General features: G+C 45.9%; 2 protein-coding genes across 2 annotated transcripts; both read left to right on the top strand.

The window, feature by feature from the left end:
- Positions 1-2,907: 2,907 nt before the first annotated feature.
- LOC144609201 (histone H2B 1/2-like) lies at positions 2,908-3,330 on the top strand. Its single transcript, XM_078427619.1, has one exon. It carries the CDS (start codon positions 2,956-2,958, stop codon positions 3,328-3,330), a length of 375 nt encoding a protein of 124 aa, XP_078283745.1. The 5' UTR covers positions 2,908-2,955.
- Positions 3,331-4,609: 1,279 nt separating this feature from the next.
- On the top strand, positions 4,610-16,803 carry LOC144609188 (histone H2A-like). Its single transcript, XM_078427608.1, has 2 exons — positions 4,610-4,986; positions 16,453-16,803. The coding sequence occupies exons 1-2, from the start codon at positions 4,610-4,612 to the stop codon at positions 16,544-16,546; spliced, it is 471 nt and encodes a 156-aa protein (XP_078283734.1). The 3' UTR covers positions 16,547-16,803.
- Positions 16,804-18,499: the final 1,696 nt, after the last annotated feature.

The following is an 18,499-nucleotide window of genomic DNA, read 5'->3' as shown; positions in this document are numbered from 1 at the left end:
ATCAATTATCCCTTTTTACTTCTCTCTCACAGAACGACAACAAAGCTAGTATTACGATGGTAGGGGAGGGACAGATAGAGGGGATGCAAGTTAGAGAAATCAAAATTAATACCGCTGGGTTGTAAACTGCCAAAGTGAAATATGAGGCGCTGTTCCGCCAATTTACATTTGGCCTCTCTCTGATACTGAAGGAGACCTCGGACAGAGAGGTCAGGATGGGAATGGGAAGGGGAGTTAAAGTGTTTGGCAACTGGGAGAGCATGTAGTTTAAGGCGGACTGTTGAGTGAAGCGATCGCCGAGTCTGCCTGTGTTTGGTCTCCCCTAATATATATATATATACACACATATACACATATCCACACCTGGATGGCAGATACAGTAGATGAGGTTGGAGGAGATGCACGTGAACCTCTGCCTCACCCGAAAGGAATGTCGAGGTCCCTGGACCTGTGCGCTCTGTTGGTGAATTGATTCTGAAACAGATTTACTCCTCTTCATTTGCCTCCAGGGTATTTGACTGAGATTATCAACTGTTTTGGCGTTTGGGACCTATCAGTTATTGCTGAAGTTCTCGCCAACACTCCACGCTATCCCCTCAATTAATCGAACCAACTATGATTAATGAAAATCTGAAGAAGGCTCCCATCCGAAAACATTGTCTGTCCATTCCGCTCTTTGTGGCGCGCGGCAGTGTTGCTGCCTTCCAGCGCCAGAGACCCGGGTTAGATCCTGAGTACGGGTGCTGTCTGTACAGAGTTTGTACGTTCTTCACATGCCCTGTGTGGGTTTTCTGCAAGAGCTCCAGTTACCTACAGCACTGAAGACGTACAGGTTAGAAGGTGAATTGGCTACGTGCATTTGTAAAATTTCCCTCGTGTCGGATAGTGTTCGTGTAAGGGGATCGCTGGTCGGCGTGGTTTCGGTGGGCCGATGGGCCTGTTTCCGCACTATCTCTGAAACTAAACGTAAGCTGCAATTTATTGTGCTTCCTAAGTAACTTCTGGCTTTATAAACACAGGTTTACCATCTAAGTTGGATCTGACCTCCAACGCTTCACCGGAGATTCCCCCTCTTCCAGCCGCCTTCTCCATATTACAATCAGTCTGAAGAACAATCCAAATCCAAGGGGTGGCTATGAGCACTCACATGAGACCTAGCTATGCCTGTCTCTTTGTAGGGTATGTTGAACAATCCCTGTTCCAGGCGTACACTGGCCCTATCCCCGAACTCTACCTCCGCTACATTGAAGACTGCATTGGTGCTACCTCCTGTACACATGCAGAACTCACTGACTTCATCAACTTTACTAATTTCCATCCTGCTCTCAAATTTACTTGGAGCATCTCCCTACCGTTTCTGGATCTTACCGTCTCCATCACAGGAGACAGACTGTTGACCGACATCTACTGCAAACCTACTGACTCCCATTGCTATCCTGACTACACTTCTTCCCACCCTGTTTCCTGTAAAGACTATCCCCTACTCCCAATTCCTCCATCTACGCTGACTCTGCGCTCAGGATGAGGTGTTCCATACTAGGACATCGGAGATGTCCTCATTGATTAGGTAAAGGGGGTTCCCCTCTTCCATTGTACTTGAGGCTTTCGCTAAGGTTTCTTCAATATCCCTCAGCTCCACTTTTGCTCCCACTCCCCTATTCATAACAAGGACAGAGTCCCCCTTGTTACCTTCCACCCCATCAGCCATCGCATACAACATCTTATCCTCCAACATTTTTGCCACCTCCAACGGGATCCCATTACTGGCCACATCTTCCCATCTCCACCCCTTTATGCTTTCCGCAGAGACCGTTCCCTCCGCAACTCTCTGGTTCACTCATTCCTTCCTACCCAAACCACCTCCTCCCCAGGTACTTTCCCCTGCAACCGCTGGAGAAGCAACACCTGTCCCTTTACCTCCCCCCTCGACTCCATCCATGGACCCAAACAGTCTTTCGTGGTGAGGCAGAGTTTCACCGGCACCTCTTCCAACCTCATCTACTGCATCCAGGTGTCAACTTCTCTACATCGGTGAGACCAAGCGCAGGCTCGGCGATCGTTTCGCTGAACACCTCCGCTCAGTCCGTCTTGACCTACCTGATCTCCTGCTGGCTCAGCACTTCAACTCCGCCTCCCATTCCGAATCTGTCCTTTCTGTCCTGGGCCATTGTCAGATTGAGGTCCAGCGCAAATTGGTGGCAGAGCACCTCATAAGTTTGGGTAGTTTACACCCCAGCGGTATGAACATTAGTTTTTCTTACTTCACATAGTCCCTGCTTTCTCTCTCTTTCCCAGTTTTCCCACTGGTCTTCCTATCTCTGACTATTCTAGAGTCACTCCCCTGACATTAGTCTGAAGGGTCTCGACCCGAAACGTCACCCATTCCTTCTCCCGAGATGCTGCCTGACCCGTTGAGTTACTTCAGCATTTTTTGTCTACCTGTGGTCCCATATCCATGTTCTCCAGCGATGCTGCCTCACCTGCTGAGTTATTCCGGCACTTTCATATTTGAATAATTGCTCCACTAATGAAGTTGTACAAGCTGACCTATAATTGCAAGGTGTTTTCCTTTCTCGTGTTTTATCCCACGGGACGTCAGCATCCCGCACTCGGCACCGGAGAGGATGACAAACGACAGCTTTCGGTGCTTTCTGCTGTATTAAACAGCAGCGGCCACTGCACCAGATCGGCGCCAATTCCCCGTCCGCAGAGTGACCCGGACAGGACACGGGGCAGTGGGAGCGGCCTCTGACTGGTGCAGCGAGGGATTGTGACGTTTCCCCATAGATATCCAATCAGAGCGTTTACGGGGAGGTGTAATTATTCATGTCTCCGACCATCCAATGACGATCCGCTCCCGCTCCATCCCTCATTAGCATAGGGCGACGCGCAGCCTATTTAATCCGCGCTCCGAGTGGCTTCTGGTCACTGCTGTGTTTGAAATCCACCGAGGAAATGCCTGAGACGTCGAAAGCAGCTGCCAAGAAGGGCGCAAAGAAAGCTTTGCCGAAGCCTACAGGCAAAGCGGGCAAGAAGCGCAGGAGGTCGAGGAAGGAGAGTTACGGCATCTACATCTACAAAGTGATGAAGCAGGTTCACCCCGACACCGGCATCTCCTCCAAGGCCATGAGCATCATGAATTCGTTCGTCAACGATATTTTCGAGCGCATTGCAGGCGAGGCTTCCCGCCTGGCCCATTACAACAAGAGATCTACCATCAGCTCCCGAGAGATTCAGACCGCCGTGCGCCTGCTTCTTCCCGGGGAGCTGGCCAAGCACGCCGTGTCGGAAGGGACAAAAGCGGTGACCAAGTACACCAGCTCCAAGTAAAGATCCGCACATTGTTGACAAAATACCGAAACCCCAACGGCTCTTTTAAGAGCCACCCACATTCTCGCAGAAAGAGTTATACTAATGTTTCGACGTTGAATCGCAGCAGAATTGTTTCAGGATATTTTTGTTAGGCAAATTATTTAACGTTATGTTTAGTGATTAAATGTTTCAATACGAACTCCTTCCATCGGGCAGACGATACAAGGCGTAGAGCCCGCACCTCCAGTCTCAGGAACAGCTTCATCCCCAGGGCCATAGCTGTTATGAACCGGTCCTGCTGAGCCGGATGGTCACAACGCATAGTGATCCGGCACAGATCAACTTGCACTTAATCCTGTCTAAAACTGTTACAATTGTTTCGTTGGGTTGTTGTCTAAATTAATTAAATTATTGCATCGTATGGGAGGCGCATTCCCAATCTCGTTGTACCCCTGGGTACAATGACAATAAAGATATATTGTATTGTATATTCCCGGTATCCATGTTACGTTCCTGTCCATTAAACAGAAGTACAACTACTTCGCGTTTGCTTGTCCCAGACATCATAAGTTGCGCCCACGGGCAGCCGATTATTGCTGTCGTTGCTGTTTTATTTACTATGGGTACTGAGGTTTATTAACTCCTGTCTTCATCTCTAACTGTTCCGAATTGCATTTCTATTCGGCAATTCGTTCTGTCTTTCAAGGAGGAACTTTTCACACTAGCCCAAACTCCGACTTTTGTAAAAAGGGACTAGTAGATAATCCGACACCGTTTACAAGGTGACCGATCGCTAATTGATGCCGAGAATCGGGTTTTTTTGTGATCGGTTATCGGTCCAAATAAATCGTAAATTAAATGTGTTGTGCCGTATTGCTCGGGGTTCAAGGTGGCCAATAATCAAGAGTATTTAATTGTCAAATGTGCCGTCAACGGAACAATGGAATTCTTACTCGCAGTAGTATAATTAACACCTTAACGCAATGCACTTAGATAAAAAAAAGATAAACAAAAAAACAATGATTATGTGATGTCGCAAATTGTATTGACATCCAGATTTATAGTTTGGCGGGCTATTTCAAAGTTCTGGTTTTGGAGGGACTGGCAGTTATTTTCAGCGCTTTTGTTGCTGGTTTTGATTGGTAGATAAAACGGTTCAGTGATTGGGTTATTCCTCTCACCAATGAAATCAAGTGCTTTTTCCCCAATCATCAGCGGTTCACTGGATTCCGCAAAAATGTACAAGAAGAGCGAGTCTGTGATCATTTTTTCATTCTCCGTGTGCAAGATTCGGGACATGTCTGGACGAGGGAAAACCAGCGGCAAAGCTCGGGCCAAGGCCAAGTCTCGCTCGTCCCGGGCCGGATTGCAGTTCCCGGTTGGCCGTGTACACAGGCTCCTGAGAAAGGGCAACTATGCTAAGCGTGTTGGTGCCGGAGCCCCGGTCTATCTGGCTGCTGTGCTCGAGTATCTGACGGCTGAAATCCTGGAGTTGGCCGGCAATGCGGCCCGGGACAACAAGAAGAGCCGCATCATCCCCAGACATCTGCAGCTGGCTGTCCGCAACGACGAGGAGCTCAACAAACTGATGGGAGGAGTGACCATCGCACAGGGCGGTGTGCTGCCCAATATCCAGGCCGTGCTGTTACCCAAGAAAACTGGCGGAGCGAGCAAGTAAGCGAGAGAAACTGAACAGAGTAACCCAAAGGTTCTTTTCAGAGCCACTCACCATGTCTGTGGAAGGGCAAATCGGCGGCTATGCTTCGTGCGGGAAAAGTGTTCATTGTCTTTGTCCAAAACCGACCCTGCACATTGAGTTGTGTATACAGTGACGTAGCGGTAGACCAACTGCCTTGCAGCGCCAGAAACCCGGTTTCAATCCTGACTAGGGATGCTTGCCTGTACGCAGTTTGTACGTTCTCCCCGTTTCCTCCCACACTCAAAAGACGTTAATTGACATAATGTAAATGTACCAAAAAATCCCTTGTGTGTGTAGGATCGTGTTCATGCGTGGGACTGCTGACTCACTGGCCCTTAGGGCTTGTTTCCGCGCTGTACATCTGAACTAAACTAAACATGAAACAGCGGTTGGCTGAAGCGGAAAGGTAAGTTTTGGCAGATATTCTTACAACAATAATGTCCCCTAATCTATAGTTAAGAGCCTATTTGGAGGTTGTTGTGTACGGAAGGGTAGTGTGTGGTTTTTGGGATGTAGCAGCTCCTGAACCTGGATGTTACAGTTTTCAGGCTCCTGTACCACCTTCTTAATGGCAGGTGTGAAATAAGGGCATAGGGTGTGAAATAAGGGTGGTGTGGGTTTTTGCAAACTGCCTTTTTGAGGTAGCAACTGTTGTAGATTCCTTTGATGGGCAGGTGATTGACTGGGAGTGTTTACCAGTTTTTGCAATCTTGTTCATTCCTGGGCGTTCGATTTGCCGAACCAGGCAGTGATGCAGCCAGTGATAGAGATATGCTCTCTACTGTACACCTGTAGAAGTTCATGAGATTATTCATTGACATACAGAATCTCCTCAATCTTCTATGGAAGTAGAAACATTGATAGGCTTTACATATGATTGCATCTAAGTGCTGGACCCAGGTCATATCTACAAAGATGTCCAGTCCCACGAATGTCCAGCTTTGACTCTCCACCACTGTCCTGCGATGAAGGCAAATTCATGGATCCTTATTTTTCCATTCCATAGTCCACAATCAGTTCCTTGGTCTTATTGACTGAAGTGTGCGCATGTGCGGGACTCAGGCCGGTGAGGCCTGTGGAATCAGCAATAATTTCTAGTCGCTTTCAAGATGTGTATTACAGAAATGAGTTGCTTAAAGCTTAAATAAAGTTTAAGTAAATTATAATTTTCATTTGCCTCAACAATTTAAGCAACTCAATCTCAGAAGTTAAGCAGTGTGACATCGAGATGCAGAAACTATTGAAACCACAATGCTTGGATCTGGATCTCAACTCACTTACTGCAGCAAAGGAATGGAAGCACTGGCTTCATACACTAAATATCTTATTTGAGTGTGGTGACAATGCACCAGACAAATTCAGGACATTAATAAGCTCTATCTCTTATGATGTATATGATTACATAGAGTAATGTACAACGTATGATTCTGCTATTGATGCACTAAGCAGACTCTTCGTTAAGACACCCTATGTAATATTTGCTCGACACCTCCTTGCTACTCGTAAACAAAAACCTGGTGAGTCACTTGATGAGTTTTTAACACGAAGCAGTTACAGCTGATCAATATCAACAGGAAGATTATTCGAGACTCTTTTATCAATGGTTTGGCATCGCCTTTAATATGACAGACTATTAGAAAACAAAACCTTGGATCTACAGTCATCTTACAATCAAACTTGTATAAATAGTGTAAGAAAATAACTACAGATGCTGGTACAAATCGAAGGTAATTATTTCAAAAAATGCTGGAGTAACTCAGCAGGTCAGGCAGCATCTCAGGAGAGAAGGAATGGGTGACGTTTCGGGTTGAGACCCTTCAGACTGATGTCGGGGGCGGGACAAAGGAAGGATATAGGTGGACACAGGAAGATAGAGGGAGAACTGGGGAGGGGAAGAGAGGGACAGAGGAACTATCTAACGTTGGAGAAGTTTATCTTCTGGGCTGCAAGTGCCCAAGTGAAATATGAGGTGCTGTTCCTCCAATTTCCGGTGGGCCTCACTATGGCACTGGAGGAGGCCCATGACAGAAAGGTCAGACTGGGAATGGGAGGGGGAGTTGAAGCGCTCAGCCACCGGGAGATCACGTTGCTTAAGTGGGACTGAGCAAAGGTGTTGAACGAAATGATCGCTGAGCCTGCATTTGGTTTCGCCGATGTAAAGAAGTTGACATCTAGAGCAGCAGATACAATAGATGAGGTTGGAGGAGGTGCAGGTGAACCTTTGTCTCACCTGGAAAGACTGTTTGGGTCCTTGGATGGAGTTGAGGGGGGAGGTAAAGGGACAGGTGTTGCATCTCCTGCGGGTTGCTGGGGAAAGTGCCCGGGGATGGTGTGGTTACTCAATCAAGCTTACTCATTAGACTTGGCTCAGAGAAATTCAGATGCTTATGGCTCATCTAATGTGTATTCTGCTGCAACTACTACAGAATAATCTAACCCAAATATTAATATGGGGCAAGCTGAAACAATTTCTACTGATAAATGTGCCCTTGCTGCAGCATGTACTTATTCAAAAAAGAAGTGTTACTTTTGCGTGGGTAATATTCATAATAGAGAGTGGTATGTCCTGCTCGAGAGGCAACTTGTAATGGTTGTGGCAAGAAGGGATATTATTCTAGAGTATGCAAGTCCAAAGCAACTACTAAAAGTGTGATTGCTGCCACGTATATGCCTTCTTTATGTGCAATCACAGCTGCATTTCCTCAGAGCTTGTCTCATGCAGCTGCAACGGTATCCATCAACGGCCGTACACTTAATGTACTACTTGATTCTGGCAGTTCAGAAAGTTTTATAAGTGAACAAGTTGTGTCTCGACTAAATCTAACTATAATTCCTTCAAATAGAGAAATCTCGATGGCTCTGACAACTCTCAATACTCAAATTATTGGATCTTGTATTGTGGACTTTATTCTGAACAAAACTTGTTATAAATCTGTATGTCTGGGTATTTTGAAAAATTTGTGTAGCGATATAATTCTACGTCAGGATTTTCACAAACAGCACAGATCACTTCAAATCATGTATGAAGGAACAATGCCTGATCTTGTATTGTCAAAGCCTCCAATATTGTGTGATTTTTCTACTGCATCTGTTGAATGTCCTTCATTATTTACTAATCTATCCCGTAAGTGCAAGCCAATTGCTACAAAATCAAGACATTTTAGTAAAGATGACAAAAAATGTATCAACACAGAAGTAACTAATCTTTTACAACCAAAACAGTTTCCTTCACCCACTCTGCTCCCTGGTTTACCCCTGAACTCCGCGTGATGAAAACTCATGCCCGCCAACTTGAAAGACTCCGCAACAAAACAGGTCTCACAATTCACTCCCAAGACCACATACAGCACTATAAAGATGCCCTCTCCCGTGCCCACTCCACCTACTACTCTCAAATAATTCACTCTGGCTCCGGAAACCCCAAAACACTCTTCTCTACAATAAACAAACTCCTCAGCCCCCTGGACACCATCTCCCAATCATTCACAGTTGACAAATGCACCACTTTCCTTTCATTCTTCCAAAGCAAAATAGACAACATCTACAGCACCTTAACCACCAACGCACCTGCTCCCCCTCAAACCACCTGCCCCCCCTTATCCTGTCAGCCCCTGCCTCAGTTCTCCCCAATCTCCACCACCGACCTCTCTGACCTCTTCACAGAAATAAAAACTGCCACCTGCTCTCTGGACCCCATCCCCTCCAGCTTTGTCAAGGCCTGCCTTCCTGCTCTCTCTCCACTTATCACTGCAACAATAAACTCCTCCCTGTCCACTGGCATCGTCCCGCCATCCCTCAAAATCGCTGCTGTCACCCCCATTCTGAAAAAACCTGGTCTAAACCCTGACACCCCAAACAACTTCAGACCAATCTCCAACCTACCCGTTCTGTCCAAAGTTTTGGAACGTGCTGTAGCTTCCCAACTCAAATACCACCTCTCTACCAATAACCTGTATGAAACTTTCCAATCCGGATTCCGCTCAAACCACTGTACTGAAACTGCGCTCGTCAAAATCACAAACGACATTATCCTCTCCTCCGACGCTGGCAACCTCAACATCCTCATCCTACTTGACCTCAGCGCCGCCTTTGACACCATAAATCACTCCATTCTCCTCACCCGACTTGAAACCTCCCTTAACATCACCGGCACAGCCCTATCCTGGTTCAAATCTTACCTCTCTGACAGACAACAGTTCATCTCCATTAACAACTGTAAATCCCCCACCGCTCCCCTCCCCCAAGGTGTCCCCCAAGGCTCAGTCCTTGGCCCCCTCCTCTTCATCCTCTACCTGTTCCCCCTTGGTCAATTAATCCGCCGTCATGGTCTCAACTTCCACTGCTTCGCCGATGATATCCAGCTCCTCATCTCCACCAAGTCAATCTCCCCCACCACACACTCTACACTGACAAACTGCATTACTGAAATAAAATCTTGGCTTCAATCAAACTTCCTCAAACTCAATTGCAACAAATCTGAAATCATCATCATTGGTCCAAAAACGCTCACCAAATCCACCCAAAACTTCATCCTCAACATTGATGGTCTCCCAGTATCCACCTCACCTCACATCCGGAATCTTGGAATCATCCTTGATCAAACCCTCTCCTTCGACAAACACATCAAACACATCACAAAGACAGCCTTCTTCCACCTCAAAAACATTGCCCGTCTCCGTCCATCCCTCTCCTCCACAGCTGCAGAAACCCTCATCCACTCCTTCATCACCTCCCGTCTGGACTACTGCAACAGCCTCCTCTATGGCGCACCCTCAAAAATCATCAATAAACTTCAATACATTCAAAACTCCGCTGCCCGTCTACTCACACACACCTCGATCCGTGACCATATCACCCCCGTCCTTTATAAACTCCACTGGCTCCCCATCCCCCAGAGAATCCAGTACAAAATCCTCCTCATAACCTACAAAGCCCTCCATAACCTGGCCCCATCCTACCTGACCGACCTCCTCCACAGGCACACTCCCACCTGCACCCTCCGCTCTGCCGCTGCCAATCTCCTATCCCCCCACATCCGGACTAAACTCAGATCCTGGGGGGACAGGGCTTTCTCCATCGCTGCTCCCACCCTATGGAACTCACTACCCCAAACCGTTAGAGACTCCCCCACACTCACCACATTCAAAACATCGCTGAAGTCTCACCTGTTCAGTACTGCCTTCAGCCACTGAAGGTCACCTCACCTTCTGTCTCCTTTCTCTGTTCATTTATTTATTTACTTATTTATCTATTTATTCATTTCCCTATGTTCTCAAAATCTCTGTAAAGCGTCTTTGAGTATATGAAAAGCGCTATATAAATAAAATGCATTATTATTATTATTATTATTACAAGAAGGTATCATAGAACCCAGCTCTTCCCCTTGGAAGGCACAACTTGTCGTGGTTAATGACCCCTTAGAGAGACATAGAAAGAGACTCTGCATTGATTATTCTCAAACTATAACCAGTTCACGGAGCTTGATGCATATCCATTACCTCGTACAGAAGATATTATCAATACATGAGCCAAGTATAAGATATTCTCTACTTTTGACCTAAAAAGTGCTTACTATCAAATTCCTTTGAAAGAATCAGAAAAGAAACACACTGCATTTGAAGCAAATGGAAAATTATACCACTACTGCAGAGTTCCTTTTGGTGTAACTAATGGTGTGGCTGTTTTTCAGAGAGAGATGGACAAACTTGTTGAATAGGAAAACCTTAAAGATACTTTCCCTTATCTTAATAATATAACTATTGCAGGAAAAGACCAAGCTAAACATGACAAAAATGTACAATGGTTTTTAGAAGTTGTACGTTCTAAAAATCTAACATTAAATGAGGCTGGCAGAAAGACTCCACCCACTCCAAGAAATACCTATTCCAGCTATATTAAACTCTCTATGAAGGCTTCTTGGTATGTTTGCATATTATGCTAAATGGATACCAAATTTTTCTGACAAATTTCAACCTTTGATTAGAGCAAAATCGTTTCCTCTTGAACCTATAGCAATTGGTGCCTTTACTTCTTTAAAGAAACAATTAGAATCTGCGACATTATACGCCATCGATGAGGATCTCCCCTTTGTTGTTGAATGTGATCCCTCTGATTTAGCACTATCAGCAACATTAAATCAAGGAGGACGACCAGTGGCTTTCATGTCACGTACTCTCCAAAGTAGTGAATTGCAGTACCCACCCGTCGAAAAGGAAGCTACAGCAATTATTGAAGCAGTGAGAAAATTGAATCATTTCCTTGCTCATCAGCACTTTACTTTAATAACAGATCAGCATTCAGTAGCTTTAATGCTAGATAATCGGAAACGAACAAAGATTAAAAACAGTAAAATTCATGAATGGAGGATTGAATTATCTGCATATAGTTATTCAATTGAGTACCACCCTGGTAAGGATAATGTTGCTCTGGATACATTAACTCGAGCATTTTGTGCTTCTGTTCATTCTTTTGCAGTCACTGATCCTCACAAAGGGTTGTGTCATCCTGGAGTCACTCGTATGTTACACCAAGTTCGTTCCAAAAACTTACCTTTCTCTACAGAAGATGTACTTCATGTAGAATCTGTGCTGAATTAAAACCAAGGTTCTTCCATTCTGTAGAAGGAAGATTGATCAAAGCTACTCAACCTATGGAACGTGTCTTGAACAGGAAAACCTTAAAAGGGCCTTTACCATCCTCCTCTCAAAATGTTTATACACTTACCATACTTGATGAATATTCGAGGTTTCCATTTGCCTTTCCTTGTCCAAATATGTCAGCTGCTACGGTTATCAAATGTTCAGATCAACTGTTTTAATTCTGTGGATTTCCACGTTACATACATTCTGATAGGGGCACCTCATTCATGTCAAACGATTTAAAAGACTACCTTTCTAATAGAGGAATTGCAACAAGTAAAACAACACTATATCATCCTATTGGAAATGGTCAGGTTGAGAGGTATAACGGAATCATTGGCAAAGTAGTGAAACTGGCTTTAAAGTCAAATGACATACCAGATCAGCAGTGGGAATGTGTTCTACCAGATACATTACACTCCATCAGATCTCTACTGTCAACTGCTACCAATACTACTCCACATGAGCGGTACTTTAACTTCAAACGGCATTCTTCCAGTGGTATTTCTCTGTCATCATGGTTGACTAGCCCTGGGACTGGGTTGCTTCGTTGGTATGTCCGATCAAATAAGAATGAGCCCTTAGTTGATAAAGTTGAAATGACTGATGTCAACCCTTCTTATGCAACTATCAAGTATCAGGATGGACGTCAGTCAACTTCTCACTTCGTGACCTTGCACCATGTCCATCTTCTCCATCAGCTCCATCACTCCTTTATAATATTAATCAAGAACTTCCTTCAACACTCCCACTGTCCCCTATGAAAACTTCTATAAGTAATTCTAAAATTGAAAATGTAAATAACAATATGAGTGAAGTTGATGACCAAGCAATATATGTACCACCAGCTATTGAAACACCATTATCTCCTGATGCTCCAGTGCTGCGACGGTCATCAAGACATACTAAACCTCCTGACCGTCTCAACTTATAAATAGGAGGGGAGAATGAAGTGTGCGCATGTGCGGGGCTTGGGCCGGCGAGGCCTGCTGAATCAGCGATAATTTCCAGGCGCTTTGAAGATGTGTATGACAGAAATGAGTTGCTTAAAGCTTAAATAAAGTTTAATTAATTAGAATTTTCATTTGCCTCACAACATTGACGTTGAAAGCAAGGTTGTTGTTCTGGCACCATTTGATCAGTTGTTCGATCTTCCTCCTATTTTCCAACTTGTCGTCATCTATAATTTATGCAACAACAGTGGTGTCATTGGCCAACTTGAAGATTGAGTTCAAACTGTGTCCGGCTACACAGTCATGAGTAGAGCAGCAGGCTGAGCACGCAGCCATGAGGTCCTCCAATGCTGATGGTTATCAAGGAGGAAGTGTTGCTGCCAATTCGTACAGATCATTGTCTGTTGACAAGGAAGTCTAGGAACCAGTTGCAGAGGGTTGTGCAGAGACCCAGTTCCATGAGCTTGGTATCCAGCTTGGAGGGGATCATGGTGTTAAACATCCTGATGTATGTGTTTTTATCATTCAATCAGTCCAGTGCAGAGCGGTGAGCCAGCAAGATTGCATCTTCTGTTGACCTGTTGTGGTGGGAGGCAAATTGTAGCGGGTCCATGTTCTTGTTGAGGAAGGAGTTCATATGCACCATAAACAACCTCTCAAAGCACTTCATCACCATATACCTAGTCACTGAGGCACGTTACCATATTCTTCTTGGCCAAAGGTAAAGCAGATGGGAACCTGATCTAAAACATTTTTGGGGGAGATTGTTTGTATCCTCTGCAGTGATACCTAGTAGATTCCTGAAGGTGCGCAGCACAAAGACAGTCATTGTGATCCACCATACTGTCTAACAAAAAACCCAACTGTACCGATCCAGTTCATTGGTACTTGGTCTGTAAACATCTACACCATAATGCTTCACGTCCCATCTACACTAGTCCCACTTGCCATATTCCCTCTAAACATGTCCTATCCAGTCTTTGCGCAGTACCCAATATAGATGACTTAATATAGTTATTAATTTTTAATAACTATTTTCTCTATGGCAGGACCACAATCAAGCACAGGACTAAGCAGTGAAATTTCTGGAGTTTCAGTAACCCTACAACCTTGCTGCGGGCTAATCTAGAAGGATGAGAGGTGATCTTATAGACAATAGACAATAGGTGCAGGAATAGGCCATTCAGCCCTTCGAGCCAGCACCGCCATTCAATGCGATCATGGCTGATCACTCTCAATCAGTACCCCGTTCCTGCCTTCTCTCTATACCCCCTCACTCCGCTATCCTTAAGAGCTCTATCCAGCTCTCTCTTGAAAGCATCCAACGAACTGGCCTCCACTGCCTTCTGAGGCAGAGAATTCCACACCTTCACCACTCTCTGACTGAAAAAGTTCTTCCTCATCTCCGTTCTAAATGGCCTACCCCTTATTCTTAAACTGTGGCCCCTTGTTCTGGACTCCCCCAACATTGGGAACATGTTTCCTGCCTCTAATGTGTCCAATCCCCTAATTATCTTATACGTTTCAATAAGATCCCCCCTCATCCTTGAAATTCCAGTGTATACAAGCCTATTTGCTCCAGCCTTTCAACATACGACAGTCCCGCCATTCCGGGAATCAACCTAGTGATCCTACGCTGCACGCCCTCAATAGCAAGAATATCCTTCCTCAAATTTGGAGACCAAAACTGCACACAGTACTCCAGGTGCGGTCTCACCAGGGCCCGGTACAACTGTAGAAGGACCTCTTTGCTCCTATACTCAACTCCTCTTGTTACAAAGGCCAACATTCCATTGGCTTTCTTCACTGCCTGCTGTACCTGCATGCTTCCTTTCAGCGACTGATGCACTAGGACACCCAGATCTCGTTGAACATCCCCTCTTCCTAACTTGACACCATTCAGATAATTATCTGCCTTTCTATTCTTACTTCCAAAGTGAATAACCTCACACTTATCTACATTAAACTGCATCTGCCATGTATCCGCCCACTCACACAACCTGTCCAAGTCACCCTGCAGCCTTATTGCATCTTCCTCACAATTCACACTACCCCCCAGCTTAGTATCATCTGCAAATTTGCTAATGGTTTATCGAAACGTATAAGATTATTAAGGGGTTGGACACATTAGAGGCAGGAAACATGTTCGCAATGTTGGGGGAGTCCAGAACCAGGGGCCACAGTTTAAGAATAAGGGGTAGGCCATTTAGAACAGAGATGAGGAAAACTTTTTCAGTCAGAGAGTTGTGAATCTGTGGAATTCTCTGCCTCAGAGGGGAGTGGAGGCCAATTCTCTGAATACATTCAAGAGAGAGCTAGATAGAGCTCTTAAGGATAGCGGAGTCAGGGGGTTTGGGGAGAAAGCAGGAACGGGGTACTGATTGAGAATGATCAGCCATGATCACATTGAATGGCGGTGCTGGCTCGAAGGGCCGAATGGCCTACTCCTGCACCTATTGTCTATTGTCTATTGTAAAGCTACTGTTCTGCCACTTGGTCTGCAAACACCTACACCATAACACTTCCAGAGCTCATCCAGATACTTCTCACATTTTGTGAGTGTCCTTGCATCCACTACCTTCTAGGGGTGGTCCCTCATTGCAACCCACTCCTTGGTGAAAGAAAAATCGTTAGGTTTTACTCACCCTATCCCTGCTCGCCTGAAAATGATGTCAACTGGTTTCAAATATCTTCGTTTATGGGGAAAGGTTTCTCATTATCCACGCTGCTCCTACCCACATAACCCACAGCTCGCTCTGACCAGATTCCCCTCATGTCCGAAACGCTCTGTCCCAGGGAACAGTTTGGTCAATCTCCTTTGCCCATCTGAAGTGCATTCCCACCCCTCCTATGGTGTGGTGACCAGAAATGCACACAGCACTCCAGCTTGAGAGTTCACTCAAAATACTTCGCACCCATTCTGCTGTCTCCGAATTCTCCATCATTCGGCTCACTTTACACAGTATCACTTTGCAAAGCGGCTCGTCTGATTGACAGCTCCATCTGCCCCTCCCCGGGCTGCGGCAGACCCTGTCACGTGATGCGAAGAGACGTCACGGAGCTAATTGCGACCTGACGTCACGACGCCATTGACGTCGTTCCCTCGGCAACCGGCTGCGAGGCCCACGGAGGAGGAGCGGCCTGGGCCCGGGGGTGGACGCGAGACATTCCCCGGGCGGGAGGTGTTGTGGCGACCGGGGGCCCGTGTCCAAAGTGCTGGAGCGCGGTTCCAGCTCGTCCCGGTCCCGGGGCCGCACTGAAGGGAGTCAGGGTGAGAAGAGGCGGATGGAGCCTCGCCTTCATCAGCGCGGCGGAGAAGAGGAACCGAATTCAAAATGGGTCCGGCCGAGGCTGCCCCAGGATGGAAGTGTGGGCCCTGGTCCTGATCTCCGGCCTGAGGATGCAGGACCATGGGGTTTATTCCACGTCCTGGGACCAGGGGTCGTGGGCTGGGAAGGGGAAGCATTGACTCGACTGAACTGAAACGGTCGATGCAGAGAAACTGTTCCCTGCAGCAGGTAAATCTGAGAGCGGTCGACAGGCGCTCCCACTGAGAAATAAAGGTAGAACAGTTTGGAAACACTCGGCAGGTCGGTCAGCATCTCCGGGGAGAAAAGCAGAGTTTCGGTTCCAGGTCTCAGCTCTGTTTCTCTCACCACGGTCGCTACCTGGGCTGCTGAGAATTCCCAGCAGGTGTTATGTTCATCTCGGACTTCCGGCATCTGCAGATTTTATTTTATTCCCATCTAACAATTGGAAGCTGAGGTTAAGAACTGAACTGGGGTTGGTGTGTACTTGCTAGAGTTTCGAAGAATGAGAGGTAATCTCACGGCTTCTCTTGTGTTTGCAGACTGACTTGGCGGGATGAACAAGATGGCGATTGCATCAAACGTGCCATTCCCATGTGGATCTGGGACCTGGCTAGTGGAATCTTGTGGACATGAGTGCTCCTCCACCGTGGACATTGGGGTCTTCTATTCTTGACTGCCGTCGAGTGAACAGTGAGTGTATGTTGGTACCTACTCCACCAGTCCCTGCCTCAGTTTTAACAATGCCATCCTCGTGTTCAAATCCCTTCTTTCCCCTCACCCTTTCTGTAACCTCCTTCACTGTTCTGGCGCTCTGAAATCTTTGCTCTCCTCCACCTATGGCAACGTCATGTCCCTTCCCTTTTCAGATTGGAGGACTCTGACTACAGGTGTGCTGCAGGAATTATTACTTGGTCCTTTCTTTTATCTAAACAACTTAATTCCCTTGTTCCAGTCCCGACTTGAAACATTCCCTCCATAAATGCAGCATATACCTGTTGAGTTCTTCCAGCACACGGCATAAAGGTAGAAGAGTTGGTACGTAACTTCGGAGACAACACCAAAATTGATGAAGTTGTGGTCAGTGAAAATGGTTGTGAAAGTATACAGCAGGATACAGATCAGCTACAGAAATGGTGGATAAATGGCAGATGGTGTTTGATTGGAGCAAATGAAAGGGGTTGCACTTTGTTAGGTCTAATGTTAGGGGAACGTATACAGTTAAGGTCTGGATCCTCAAAAGCATTGACATGTAGAGGGATTTTGGGGGACACTACAGCAACCTAAAAGTGAGATCACAAGTAGATAGTATGGTAAAGACGGCACATGATATACTTTGTGAGTCGGTGTATTGCGTAAAAGAGTCGGGAACCCATGTTGCAGCCTTGGAGTATTGTCTGGTCACCCCATTACAGGAATGTTGGTGAGAGTGCAGAAGAAGTTTACCAGAATGTTGCCTGGATTAGAAGACATTAGGTACAAGGCAAGGTTGCATAAAATTGGATTGTTTTCTCTGGAGTATCGGAGGCTGAGGTTGAAGTAGATAAAATTAGGAGGGGCATAGAAAGTGTGGATAGTCTGATCCTTGTCCCTGGCTGAAATTGTAATAAACTAGATGGCTTAGCTTTAAGGTTTGAGATACAAAGTTTAAACGATATGTGTGTGACCGCTGTTTTGCACAGGGTGGTATGGGTGCCTGGAATGTGCTGCGTGGGAGATGGTGCAGGCAGATAGAATAGTGGCATTTAAGAGTCTTTTGGATAGACACTTGGATATACACGGATATGAATCACACGCAGGCGGAGAGGATTAATTAAACTTGGCATGGAAACATAGAAAATAGGTGCTGGAGGAGGCCATTTGGCCCTTCGAGCCAGCACCGTCATTCATTGTGATCGTGGCTGATCGTCCACAATCAATAACCCGTGCCTGCCTTCTCCCTGTATCCCTTGACCACTAGCCCCTAGAGGTTTATCTAACTCTCTTAAATCCATCCAATGATTTGGCCTCCAATGCCCTCTGGCAGAGAATTCCACAAATTCACAACTCTCTGGGTGAAAAAGTTCCTTCTCACCTCAGTTTTAAATGGCCTCCCCTTTATTCTAAGACTGTGGCCCCTGGTTCTGGACTCGCCCAACATTGGGAACATTTTTCCTGCATCTAGCTTGTCCAGTCCTTTTATAATTTTATATATTTCTATAAGATCCCCTCTCATCCTTCTAAACTCCAGTGAATACAAGCCTAGACTTTTCAATCTTTCCTCATATGACAGTCCCGTAATCTCAGGGATCAATCTCGTGAACCTACGCTGTACTGCCTCAATTACAAGGACGTCCTTCCTCAAATTAGGAGACCAAAACTGCACACAATACTCCACATGTGGTCTTGCCATGTTTGTTTAGTTTAGAGATACAGCATGGCAATAGGCCCTTCGGCCTACCAAGTCTGCACTGGCCAGCGATCCCTGCACATTAACACTATCCTATACACACTAAGGACAATTTGCACAGACACCAAGCCAAGCCAATTAACCTTCATACCTGTGTACGTCTTTGGAGTGTGGGAGGAAACCAAAGATTTTGAATAAAA

This window comes from Rhinoraja longicauda, chromosome 34 (assembly GCF_053455715.1).
Source record: "Rhinoraja longicauda isolate Sanriku21f chromosome 34, sRhiLon1.1, whole genome shotgun sequence".
Classification (NCBI taxonomy): Eukaryota; Metazoa; Chordata; class Chondrichthyes; order Rajiformes; family Arhynchobatidae; genus Rhinoraja; species Rhinoraja longicauda.
This window is presented reverse-complemented; position numbering and strand designations above follow the sequence as displayed.